At 38.0% G+C, this 12,927-nt stretch overlaps 1 protein-coding gene across 4 annotated transcripts in view; it reads left to right on the top strand.

Annotated features, from left to right (window-relative positions):
- Positions 1-12,160, top strand: part of LOC122667506 (myosin-6) — a 36,754-nt gene extending 24,594 nt beyond the window's left edge. Inside the window, exons 20-39 of one of the 4 annotated variants that reach the window (XM_043863786.1) lie at positions 578-755; positions 907-1,112; positions 1,271-1,390; positions 1,895-1,993; positions 6,249-6,461; positions 6,622-6,761; positions 7,021-7,135; positions 7,220-7,264; positions 7,375-7,449; positions 7,573-7,743; positions 8,517-8,660; positions 8,785-8,973; positions 9,370-9,501; positions 9,650-9,720; positions 9,814-9,913; positions 10,739-10,795; positions 10,910-10,966; positions 11,050-11,130; positions 11,229-11,311; positions 11,392-12,160. In XM_043863786.1, the coding sequence (XP_043719721.1) occupies positions 578-755; positions 907-1,112; positions 1,271-1,390; positions 1,895-1,993; positions 6,249-6,461; positions 6,622-6,761; positions 7,021-7,135; positions 7,220-7,264; positions 7,375-7,449; positions 7,573-7,743; positions 8,517-8,660; positions 8,785-8,973; positions 9,370-9,501; positions 9,650-9,720; positions 9,814-9,913; positions 10,739-10,795; positions 10,910-10,966; positions 11,050-11,130; positions 11,229-11,311; positions 11,392-11,506 (2,391 nt within the window). In that variant the 3' untranslated portion in view covers positions 11,507-12,160. Of the gene's footprint in view, positions 1-577; positions 756-906; positions 1,113-1,270; positions 1,391-1,894; positions 1,994-6,248; positions 6,462-6,621; positions 6,762-7,020; positions 7,136-7,219; positions 7,265-7,353; positions 7,450-7,572; positions 7,744-8,516; positions 8,661-8,784; positions 8,974-9,369; positions 9,502-9,649; positions 9,721-9,813; positions 9,914-10,738; positions 10,796-10,909; positions 10,970-11,049; positions 11,131-11,228; positions 11,312-11,391 lie in introns of all 4 variants that reach the window. The other 3 variants (XM_043863785.1, XM_043863783.1, XM_043863784.1) reach the window with 3 other exon arrangements.
- The last annotated feature ends 767 nt before the right edge of the window (positions 12,161-12,927 follow it).

Below are 12,927 nucleotides of genomic sequence, written 5' to 3'. Positions count from 1 at the left end.
TTTCTCAGTTCACCACTTTGGTTTCAACTAGATGCACCCTTATTTAAGCTATTAAAGAAACCCCATTTCATATATCAACAGCAATAAATGATCTAGCAAATTGTTGAGCTTCAAATTAGTAAAGTAGAACTAGTTGATATGACTTCCAAGGAGGCTATATCAATCATCACTCTTCAAATCTAGCTCAGTTTTCCCGGGCACAATTAAATTCAGTGGAATGTGTTGAATGCATGCTCCGTATCAGTATAATTTGCTTTTCTTTGGATTTTCTTGCTTTCCATTTGTCAGACTTCAGGTGCTTTCTGTTAAGCATCTCTTTCATGGTATATGCCCATTCTTTCTTCTTTTAGTAATATTTTTTAGCGAGCAAACAAGAAGAGAGGAAAAGAGATAGAAATATAGAATATTGCATTTTTGTCACTTGAAATGCACCACATGGTCAATGGAAAAGATTCTTTGGTTCTGCTATACATGCATGTGTCTTAGTGTCTTATATATATATATATATATATATATATATTTCTTGGATAGGTTTTAGGGAAGTTAAATTGTTAACTGATCTAATTTGATGTTGCAGATTGGCAAAACAAAGGTGTTTCTTAGGGCTGGCCAGATGCCAGAGCTAGATGCCCGTAGGGCTGAGATTTTAGGGAGATCTGCAAGCATTATCCAGAGGAAACTTCGATCTTACTTAGCTAGGAAAAGCTTCATTGTGTTGCGGCGTTCTGTCAGACAGATTCAAGCTGCATGCAGAGGTGTGTCAAGTAGTATATATGTTTTCAGAGATAAATGCATCTTTCATTAGAATTTGTTGTCTGTTATTCGTCCCTTTTGTCCCTGAAAGACAACTTATGGATTCTATTTTTTGGGAGGGAGTAAAGAAACTAAGTAGTGTACTGATTGTAGGGGAACTTGCCCGACAACTTTATGAGAACATGCGGAGAGAAGCTGCATGTCTAAGGATCCAGAAAAATTTGCGCATGCATCTTGCTAGGAAAGCTTACAAATCATTGCAGTCGTCGGCTATTTCAATTCAAACCGGTATTCGTGGGATGGCTGCTCGTAATAAACTTCGTTTTCAACGACAGACGAAGGCCGCAATTACCATCCAGGTAAACCAGTTTTTTCTATTGAATGCATTATACATATCTAGTATTGGCAGGAGATCTGATCCTGTTGTACTTGGCTTATGTGTTTCACTAAAGGTTTTCATTTCCTAATGTTATTGTGCTGATTCAGAAGTTTGGTTAATATATATCTTTTGGTCCAGAGTCGATGCCGGCAATACTTAGCTCGTCTACAGTATATGAGGATAAAGAAAGCTTCCATAACCACCCAATGTGCTTGGAGAGGAAAGGTTGCTCGAAGAGAACTAAAGAAGCTTAAAATGGTGACCTTCTTTTCCCTTTATATTCCATCCCTGCTTTACAGTTTATCTGCTGAAGGTGTATGCACTATTGTTTTCATATTCCCTTAAAATTTTTCATTTGGATTTTGGTAACTTTCTAAAACAAATAAGGCACAACACAACCAATTTTTATTAGTTAGCTTGAAATATGGTAAGTTGTCTTTTTAGTTGTTCAGGATAAAGAATTGATACCATTTCATTAGGTACTTCAATCTCAAGTTTTTTGTAGGCTAACAAAGTAGCTTGGTATTTTCAGCGATTTTATTACGAATAGTGTAAACACTCCTCTAAAAAGAGAATAAGATAATAAGTAAATGAAAAGAACGTTGCTTATTACTTTACGAAAATGCTGTCTGGTTAATTTTTTTCCCTCAATGCTACCTCTTGATAGAAATTTTTGGCCTGTTGAAGTGAAAACATTGTGTTCCTTTTCCTGGCTTTTAACTTGTAGATTTTGGATCTGATTTATCATGTCTTTGTCTGCAGGCGGCAAGGGAAACTGGTGCTCTGCAGGCTGCCAAGAATAAGTTGGAAAAGCAAGTTGAAGAATTGACGTGGCGGTTACAACTGGAGAAGCGCATGAGGGTAAATATTTTAATTAAGAACACTATGATGTCTCATTAATTTGTTAGCCCTCTTCTATAGCTATAAGATTGTGACTACCGCTAGTAATTCCCTTCAAAGAAACAACCATATTATGCTACAATTTTGCCTTGTTTATCTGACCAAACATAGCAGTGACAAAGTAATGTATTGGTGATCAATTGGTTTTCAAGTCATTTTCTGTTTGAACATGGTCCTGTTGAGTCCTGCGTTGTTCCTGTTAATCTCTAGTCTCTGAGCAGTGATTATCCCAGAGTATCAGTGGAATTTCTTGATCCGTCTTCTTCCCAGGGTTTTGGTTGTGTGCTTTTTTTTTTTACAAAAATATTTTAAGATTCTGGTTCAAAGGCGAGAGCACCTCCTAATTGCATTCCCTACAATCAGAAAGCAGGTTTTGGCTACAATAGATATATATTATGATTTTTTCTCCCACATCCCTATTATTTAAATACACATGTACATTCACCAAGAACCTCCTCCCCCGCGCCTTCTCTTTATCCGTGTGTTTAAATGCCCTTTGAATCCTTAGGCAGCTTGGCAACGAAAGAGCAAGGTTCTAAAACTCGGATCTCGGAACCAACTCGCTTTTGGGAAAAATCGAATCGAGCCGAGATCTCAGAGAGTTGGTGCATTTTTTTTTTTTCAACTCGAAGCCTCATCTCGGTGGGTTTTAGACCTAGTTTGGGTTTGAAACTTGGTGTTCAGCCTATTTTAGGCCATTTAAACACAATGACACTATCAGATTTTGCAAAAACAAAGTCCAAATATGAGTGTCACTTCGGACCATAGGTTGGTAGGCGATGATGTACTAAAATACCCTACTCTACACATAATTTAGTAATAGAAAGCAAGCAAAATATTCAATTAATAGCTAAACAACTTAAATAAGAATTAGAAATGTTAAAGTGATAGATCAAACTGTTTAACAGTGTTACAACTATCATCACATAAAATGACTTTGAATCAAGTATTCAGTCCCCCCTAGTGTCACATAGTCTTCCCATGATATAGTGTTGTTGTAATGTTGCATATAGTGCTCCACAGCAAGCATATAAGAGTTATGTCGAGTTAGGTAAGTAAATACATAGTAGATGGGTCATTTCCATGGGTCAACCCGAGATCCGAGATCTCAGAGAGATATGGACAAGATGCCTCGTAAAAATGGTTCAAAACGAGATCTCGGTTCGAGATCTCGGCGAGATCTCACACTTTTGGGACTCGCCTAAGGTCTCGTCTCGTTTTTTCCAATAACCGAGAAACTCGGCGAGATCTCGCCTTTCTCGAACTATGCCAAAGAGCAATTAACATGATGGAAAAGATGAATAGGAAATTCTTGAGGGAGATGGGAGATAAAGGAGAAGTCACCTTCTTGGATGGGGTATCATGGCCATGCCGATGGTGAAGGGGGTATTGAAATCCGAAATGTAGAGATTAAGAATCTTTCTTTGGTGCTGTTCAGAATTTATCGTAGGGGCTTCTTTGTAAGTAAAAATTATTGACAGGAACTTATGTGCAATTAATAATTAGTCAGGGGCATTCATTGTAATGATAGAATTTCGATAACATAATTTTATAGTATTAGAGATCGAGTAGGGGGTTCAGAACTCTATCAATCTGGAAAATCTTTTCCCTTCTTTTGTTTTCTTTTTTCCCTGCAGATCCTCCCCTCTTGGATCTGGTTTCTATTACTGGTCAGTATTGTCTCTGATTTAGTAACTTGGTATCAGAGCAATATTCTTCGGTAATCCTTTTCTCTTCCTTTCTTCATTCAGAACTCATAATCAAGTAGTGCGCTGAATAGATTTTTTTTTCTCCCTGCTGGAGTCTTCTACAGTCTGCAGTGTGCAGTGCAGCAATGGTTGCGCTGCTACTGTTGATGTTCCTGTGCGCTGAAGATTCCCTTGTTAGTCATGCAATCAAGGGGTTGATGTGCTGTGTTTAAAATCTTGGAATGGATGGGCTGTTCTCCCTGAAATTGTGTGCTGACTCATACTGGGTATTTTTCCTGTGATATATTCTTAGCAGGTGCTAAATTGATTGCATCCGTTTATGGCATATCGAGTAATGAATGGGATGCCAATGAGGTGGAAAGAGCAACATTGAGGCCTCTATGGAAAAGTATGAGAGTTCTTCCCCTGATGTTGGTGTTCATGAGGTATGATGTGTGTGGGATAAGTGAAGTTTTGGGAAGACTCTTGTTGGGGATATCAATCTCTTATAATTCTTTCCCTAGACTATACACATTAACTTCTGACACCAACAAAGTGGTGAGTCAATGTGCTATCGTAGAACCGGGTGGGGTGAGCTGGAACCTAGGGTTTAGAAGAGGTTCTAGAGAGGGTGAGGTTCGGTTGGTTCAGTCCTTGCTAGACTCTCTATTGGAGGTTTTTACGTCTCATGACCATCAGGACAAGATGATTTGAGTTCTAAATTCGATTGGCAATTTCACTTCCAAATCTTGTTTTCTAGCCCTTTATCAGGTGTTGTGCGAGTTGATGATTCATAGAAACCCATGTGCTCCATTTTCTCATAAATCCATTTGGAATCCTCGTGTCTCTTGGACCTTGGGATTGGGAGATTGTCCATAAAAAGATCATGACTGCGAATATCTACCAGTTGAGGGGGAAATGTTTTTCACCTTTCATCTATCATATGTGTAAGGAGAATGGGGAATCTGTTGATCTTCTGTTCTTTGAATGCATCTATTTCGTGTTTAACCGGGAGTGGGATTTTCCCAAAGATGTGGTCTGTCTTATTTGTTTATGGCAATTTTCTCCTTTTGGATCTAGGGGGAGATTTCTTTGCAGAGTGACTCTTCTAGCATGGAACTAAATCTCTGTCGAAACTGACCGAAATTTCCTAGTTGTCTCGGTTTCAAGCCTGGATGAAACGAAATCCAGTGTTGAAACCTCGAAACAAGATCCGGCACATCTCGGTTTCGGGCCTGTCCCCCCGAAACCGAGATCTCAATCCTTATCTTCTAGAAGTGTCATGATCTTTGTGGGAGAAAAGAAATGACAAGTTATTTTGGGATGAATTCTCACCTAATGTAGTGGTCATAGAAAAGGTGAAGGTGAGGCCGTGACGGTGGCGCATTGGACTATGGCAGATGCTTTATTTAAAGATGTCCCCTCTACTTACCTCTTCAACGATTGGAGCGATGTCATCTGGTTGAGTATTCCTAAGGAAAGGAGTAGAGTTTGATTAATCCTCCTCAAGGGGTTGAGAAACTGAACTTTGATGGATCTTCTCTGGGTAGTCTGGGTCCTTCCAGAGTGTATGGACTTGTCAGGTCTAGCATGGGCATAGTCCTAAAGGCTTATTTGGGTCCAATTGATATGGGAAATTCTATAAAAGTGGAGCTTCTCTCACTTATTATGGGTCTATTGTGAATTGTAAGAGTGGTTTGATAATATGTTGGCGGAAAGGGAAAAAGCTACCATTATTTTTTGGGTGGTATCCTTCCTTGAGGATCCATGGGGAGTTTGTGCACATCATTAGGTGCATCAAATTCTCGCTTCTGAGGTGAACTGCTTGTTTAGCTGGATGTCAATAGCAGCTAATGAGGTTTCAGACCTTGTGGCCTGTCATGGAGCTCAGACGTGTGGATGGTATGAGGGGATCTCTATTCTCCTAGCAGATTAGTATGGGAAAGCTTTGTATCGTTGGTCTTGTGGGTTTTCTTGTAATTATTCTTGGTTGGGGTTCTTCTGTATCCTAGGGGTCTTGGTTGTAGTATCATTTTTCCTCTTTTATAATAAAATCCTAGTTATTAATCAGAAAAAAACAAAGAGCAATGGTGACAGCCGCCTTTAAACCCTTATGCAGCTAGGCAACCAAACAACGATACCAAAAATTAAGGATAGGGTTTTACAGCTAGAGCTAAAGATTTCTTGGTTTGATCTCCACAAATGGACAAGGTAATTCAAACTAAATATGATATGCTAATTATATCTGTTTTACATGATTAATTTTGCATACAAACTAGTGTTCAACTTTTATGGTCCTTTAGAGTTCATGATCACTTGTACCTTATGTAAGTTCATTTAATATCCCCAGCTCCCAAAAGAAGAGGAAACTGGAAAACACAGAAAAATATTTCCTATTTGTTACATACCCAACCACCGCGTTCTTCACATTCTCACTGCATTTCACACTCTGCCCACTTGACTCAACTTAAATGTTGGAACTAGTGATTTTTCTTACTTAGTTTGTGTATTTCTTGTGTGTTTTCTAGGCTGACTTGGAGGAAGCTAAGACTCAAGAAAATGTGAAACTGCAATCTGCTTTGGAAGAGATGCAACTTCAGTTTAAAGAAACTAAGGCACAGCTGTTGAAAGAATGTGAGGCTGCGAAAATGGCTGCAGAGCAAGCCCCTGTCATCAAGGAGGTCCCGGTTGTTGATGATGCCTTGTTGGAAAGGCTCACTAAGGAAAATGAAAAACTCAAGGTAATGTTTCTGAAACTCTAGGATATGGTTGTTGCTTGATGGCGCTAATTCATGTATTGGCTAAAGCAGCCTTTCAAGCGAGTTCTTGTAAAACATTTGCAGCAACATGACTATGCATATGTATTGTTGTTTTATCTTGTTTGCCTTTCTCTAATTGCAGGCATTAGTGAGTACATTAGAAAAGAAAATTGATGAGACAGAGAAAAAATATGAAGAAACAAACAAGCTTAGTGAAGAAAGGTTGAAGCAGGCGTTGGATGCTGAGTCAAAGATTATTAATTTGAAGACTGCAATGCAAAGGTTGTTTTAGTGACTGAGTTGTTCTGTTGGACTTAGATTAAGCTTGAAGTGAGTCTATTAGACTGAAATGAACGTTGAATGGAAAGTGGAAAATAAATTGTTTGCTTTCTATTTTTTCCTGGTGAATTTGTGTTTAGTCAATAATACTAATTTTCCCTAGTGCAAAAGGACATTGATATGAGTTTTAGTGTTTGTTTTTCTTTAGTTATTTATTTGGTATTAATGTGTTCCCCCTCCTCCCATATCATTATTGTCACAGGCTCGAAGAAAAACTTTCTGATTTGGAAAATGAGGATCAAATTCTCCGACAGCAGTCCTTGTTAAATACACCTGTAAAAAAGATGTCAGAACATTTAGCAATTCCTACAATTAAGGTAATACTTGTTGTTGTGTGTGTGTGTATAATTCTGTTTTTTTTTCTTCATCCATATTTGTTTACCTTAATGTTGTCCTCGCAGAGTTTGGAAAATGGTCATCATGAGAGTGAAGAACATAGAGCTAATGTAATTTACAAACTGTATCTTTTTATCAGTCTTTTGGTTTGGGTTCCATATTGATGTGTACTACCATATGTTAGTCATCATAACAAAAGTTTTTGCTGCAGGAACCAATGAGTGCGGCACCTACTAACAAGTTGGGAGTAGAATCTGACAACAAGTTGAGGAGGTTCCATATTGAAAGACAGCATGTATGTGCTTCCTTGAATTGAAATATACTTCATCATCTTTCTTGATTGTTTATGTTGCTTTTTCTTCTTTAGGTAAATAGGTGGATTCATTCTGACCTTGGGTGTTATACTTTTTTGATGCAGGAGAGTGTTGATGCTCTTATCAAATGTGTCATGCAAGATCTTGGGTTTAGTCAAGGGAAGCCAGTTGCTGCATTTACTATATATAAATGTCTGCTTCACTGGAAATCATTCGAAGCTGAAAGGACCAGTGTCTTTGATCGTCTTATTCAGATGATAGGTTCTGCAATCGAGGTACTTTGGTATCCATTATCCCTTTGATGGAACAATCGTGAGATTATTAGTAGAGGAATAATACGATATGTAATATAGCTTGGAACAAAAGAGTATTTGGTGGTTGGGGTGTACCTAGAATGTCTCCATTGTTGTGTTAAAATCATTGCCCCCTTCACCCCCCCCCCCCCCAAAAAAAAAGAAAAAAAAGAAAAAAGAAGGTTTTTTTCCCAGTCTTGAACTGCTTACTACATTTATATTTTTTAACATGAATGACTTAGGAGTACCCAATGAAATAATTATTAAATACGTATACGAAAGATTTGTTTTGTCCAAAATCTATTCTATCATGATATATCTTTGAATATGATAAAGAAACAGGACAGACCGTTTTCTAGCAAAATACCTCTAGCATGGAGTTATGCAGAGGTCCAAGGAGTGTTGAATATTTTTTTTTGGGTGCAAGTGTTAAAAATGATTAAATTACGGTGCCAGTTCTAAATTGTATTTATACATTTTCTTATTCTTGATTAATGTTAGTATGTGTTTTTCTTTTTACTGTTATCTATGAAAGCTGAATTCTCTTCTATCTGTTATGGGTGTGTGCCTGCATCTGTTTATTCCCCCCCCCCTCCTTTTTTCCTCCTGAAAGTTTGAACTCCAATACGTCATGCGTTCTGCATGTGTGAATTATAAAATTCCTTGATAGAATTTTCTATTTTCTCTTTTTTTATTGACAGGCTCACTTGGTTGTCATTTATCTTTTTTGATTGAAAATATTGTCATTGTTACAGAATCAGGATAACAATGAGCACATGGCTTATTGGCTGTCAAATACTTCTACCCTGTTGTTCTTGCTACAAAGAAGTTTGAAAGCTGCTGGTTCTCCACGCCGGAAACCTCCCCCTGCTACATCATTATTTGGGAGGATGACCCAAGTAATAACTAATAAGTTGCTTCTAATTTTTTCCTTTAGTGACTTTGGGCAAATTTTACCCAGCAATGCAAATTACCAGAGCTTGTGGTCCATGTCTAACGGAATGTCGTATTGATTTTTCTCAGGGATTCCGCTCGTCTCCGTCTTCGGCCAACCTTAATGTAGGTGGGCTGGATGTTGTACGCCAAGTTGAGGCCAAATATCCAGCATTGCTTTTCAAGCAACAGCTCACAGCATATGTGGAGAAGATATATGGAATTATTAGAGACAATGTGAAGAAGGATCTGTCATCACTGCTTTCCCTCTGTATCCAGGTGCGATGAACTTCCAAGTGATTTTCTTTTCTGCAGTGCTGCTTATGCATTTATATTAGTTCAATGTAGATTCTGTCTCAGTAGTTGCTTGGAGTTGATGGGTGGAAGTGTGGGACATACTAACCCAGGGAGTGATGATTAAGACTTGGATAAACACATACGTGTAGGTTTTTGAATATTGCCTTTATGTCACTTCTTAGAATCTTGAGAGTCTGGTGATGGTGGGATTTTTGTCTCTGAAGTTCCATTGCACTCTAATAATGTCACAGCACTCCTCAGTGTCTACATTTCTTCATGAAATAATTTTGTTGTTCCGTGTAAAGAGCCAACTGATAAATGAGGGATGGAAATATCTTAAACTTATGATGCTTGTTATGTGCTAACTTGAAATTTCAGGCACCACGAACGTCAAGGGGGAATGTACTGAGGTCATCTGGGCGGTCATTGAGCAATAACTCTCCAGCTAATCATTGGCAGAGCATCATTGAGACCCTCAATATGCTCCTTAGTATACTGAAAGAGAACTTTGTATGTCATTTCTGTTCCTGTTGACGCATTCCCCCCCCCCCCCCTCCCCAAAAAAAAAAAATTCTTTCTTTTTTACTTGAAATATCAGGTGGGATGAAACTATATTATTTTCCCAAGCACAGAAATTTTATGCCTTTCCTTTTTCCAGGTGCCTTCTGTCCTTGTCCGGAAGATCTATACTCAAGTTTTTTCATATATCAATGTACAACTCTTTAACAGGTAAGTTGGTGGTCTATTTCAGCATTTTTAAAATTTTTTTTAGGGTTATAAGCTTAAATGGTGACATGGGAATGTGGGCTTATGCCACTGCAGTCTTCTACTACGACGAGAGTGTTGTACATTCAGTAATGGGGAGTATGTGAAAGCTGGGTTAGCGGAATTGGAGCTATGGTGTTGCCAAGCAAAAGAAGAGGTACTTTCCATCCATATGATTGGTGAAGCTTTCAGGCCATGGCCTAGAATATGCAATGTTGGCGAGTATATTATTGTCAGGAAAGGAAAAGAGGATAATCCCCAAAATATGTGAGATCCTTTTAAGAACCTAATTTAATTCAAGGTATTGAACCATAAAAAATCGACCTCAGCCTTTCAGTACCTTGTATTGATTCAGAATCTTCACCAAGGGAACCTTTGGTTTCCCTTTTTTTTCATGAAGGGTTGATGACCAACGAAATAAGATAGCTTTGACATATGCCTTCGGTACAAATTTAACATTATGGGTTCATTTTCTAAGGGTATCTTATTTAAAAATGTTTGGCAATCTAGTGTTGACTCGTATCTGTCACCAATTCCAATTGTCCAGAGTTTTTACTGATGTCATCTTTCATTTTCATCCAATTATATCTGGCTAGAGTAAATGAAATTACCCACTAAGAATCTTGACTTGGATAGGGAAAACCTAGTTATATGCTCTTTCTTTGATAAACTTGAGTTGTTTTTGCAACCCCCCCCCTTAAAAAAAACTTTATTTTTGTAGGATGACGAGGTGGATTTTGAAAGCTGAAAAAGATTTGCATAATAAAGCATTCCGTCTGTTTTTGCACCCTCCCAAAAAAAAAACTTGGATTGTTTTGGTAGGATGACTAGATGGATTTTAAAGAGTTGCATATTTCAATCTTAGGGCTATGATTAGAGCTGATTGGAGAAAAAGGATCCCATGTAGCCGACCCTATTTAGTTGGGATAAGGCTGAGTTATGTTGTTTTATTGTTCATACTTGATTATTCTTTTCATTGCAGTATGCGGGCTCATCTTGGGATGAACTTAAGCACATAAGGCAAGCTGTTGGATTCTTGGTATGTATGTCTTACTCTTTGCTCAATTATCATTTGTGGATCTTTTACTTTTTAAATGTTTGAACTTTCTGCCATATGATATGACTTGGCATCTCTTTTTGGTAACTTCTACAGGTTATACACCAGAAGTCCCGAATTTCATACGATGAAATTACTAATGACCTCTGCACTGTATGTCTCTCTCTCTCTCTCTCTCTCTCTTTCTCTCTCTTCTCCCAGCCCCAACATTGGCATTGATTGCTTCTTGTCTTCAGATTTTAAGCGTCCAACAGCTTTATAGAATTTGTACACTATACTGGGATGATAACTATAACACTCGCAGCGTGTCTCCAAATGTAAGTCCAAGAGTGCCAATACTCTTCTAAAAGATCCGAGTGCATTTTCTTGTCAAATACTATCTAAATTCTGAGTTGCGACTATAATTTTGCTGCAGGTCATTTCTAGTATGAGGGTACTAATGACAGAGGATTCTCACAGTGCTGTTAGCAATTCCTTTTTGTTGGATGATAATTCAAGGTGAAAAATTTCCCATCCTTTTATTGATCTGAAAATATTGCACCATGGACTCCTACTGATGCATGCTCCTCTGGATGCAGTATTCCCTTCTCTGTTGATGACTTGTCAAGCACTTTACAAGAGAAGGATTTCTTGGATGTAAAACCTGCGGAAGAACTTCTCGAAAATCCAGCCTTCCAATTTTTACATGAGTAAGGCTTGGAACGTTGATCATTTTTCCCTTGTTCCAGAATTTGCCAAGGTAGACACAGGCAGGGTCCATTATTTGTGAAGGTAGACAGCAGGCATCCGGTCCTCTGCTTGATGCTATCATGTGATGTAAATCCGCCTCGTATATGTTTTCGTATAATCATATTTTTCTCCGCATCCATGCCCTGGTTGTAAAATTATTATTTTACCATTTAGATTTTGTAAAATTTCTTAGGGTAATTCAGTATAGTTAAGGGGCAGGGATGGGTTTTCTTTTTGGTCAAGTGCATATCTCCATTTCCTTTAATTTCTGGGGTTTGTTTTTTTATTCTTCTTTTTATGTTATTTTTGGGTCCCTGTGGTTAGCATTCTTTTATAGGGAGTTTAGGAGGCAAAGCAAGCATATTGTTATTGTATTGTGCTGGGAGGAGATGTTCACTTCTTGACCCCTCCCAATTTTCATTGTATAAAGCAACAAGAAAATAGGTGAAAACATTTATAGGGGAAATTCATTGGTGATTGATGACTGTGCATCCTTTGTAGACAATCTAAATTGAGATTTTGAGTGTAGTGATAGTTGTAGAAGGAAATGTATCATTACTTAGTGCTCTTTATTATTGATCAATGGAAAAATAAAACAATTGAGTTGAACAATAATCATTATTCCATCTTTTATGATTTTTGATCTCTTTGCTGGCAATTACATACCATTGTTTCCTATGAATGATGATAACTATTTTACTGTTCTATTATGATGTCTCTGGTCTGTTGCACGATTGAAGGCTTAGAATATGATCATGTTCAGCATTACAGATTTTAGAAGGGATAAATTAGTTTGATTAGATGAATAGATCCAATGTGGAGATTATAAAGAGGTGCAGTTGCCTGGCAGTTGGAAGGGGGTGGGGGGGGGTTGGTGGGTTGTGCTTTAATCCAATTATTTTGCCAGAGTTACTATTAGGTCATTTTTGTTAATTAAATTGTGGGTTTTTTGGTGGAGATGCACGTAGGAAATAGTCCCATGCCACATATCCTTGCTCAGCAGAACAGATGAGACATTTGATGACACCCAAAGATTCTTTCCAGGCTAGGGTGATGGTTTAAACTAGTAGTGAAGGTGGAGAAACTTGGGTCTCAAAACTTGGATATTTCCCCTGATCTTGGATGTTACATGCTTTTGGGTTTTTTCAATGAAACAAGAGAAAATAGCATTAAGAAAGAAAAGAGTTTATATTTAAATCAGCCCCAGAGGCCACCGAGCACACCCTCTGCCACATTTCTTGAACTGCTAAACTTATGAAAAGTTTCTTAGCTACATGATCATTCATATAACAAAAAACAATATCCCTGCAGGCAGCAGACACAAACAAAAGTAAAGGAAGAGAATGCCATGGCCAAGCTCTCGAAAGTGGTTCAAGCAACACACC

Source organism: Telopea speciosissima, chromosome 7, assembly GCF_018873765.1.
Source record: "Telopea speciosissima isolate NSW1024214 ecotype Mountain lineage chromosome 7, Tspe_v1, whole genome shotgun sequence".
Classification (NCBI taxonomy): domain Eukaryota; kingdom Viridiplantae; phylum Streptophyta; class Magnoliopsida; order Proteales; family Proteaceae; genus Telopea; species Telopea speciosissima.
This window is presented reverse-complemented; position numbering and strand designations above follow the sequence as displayed.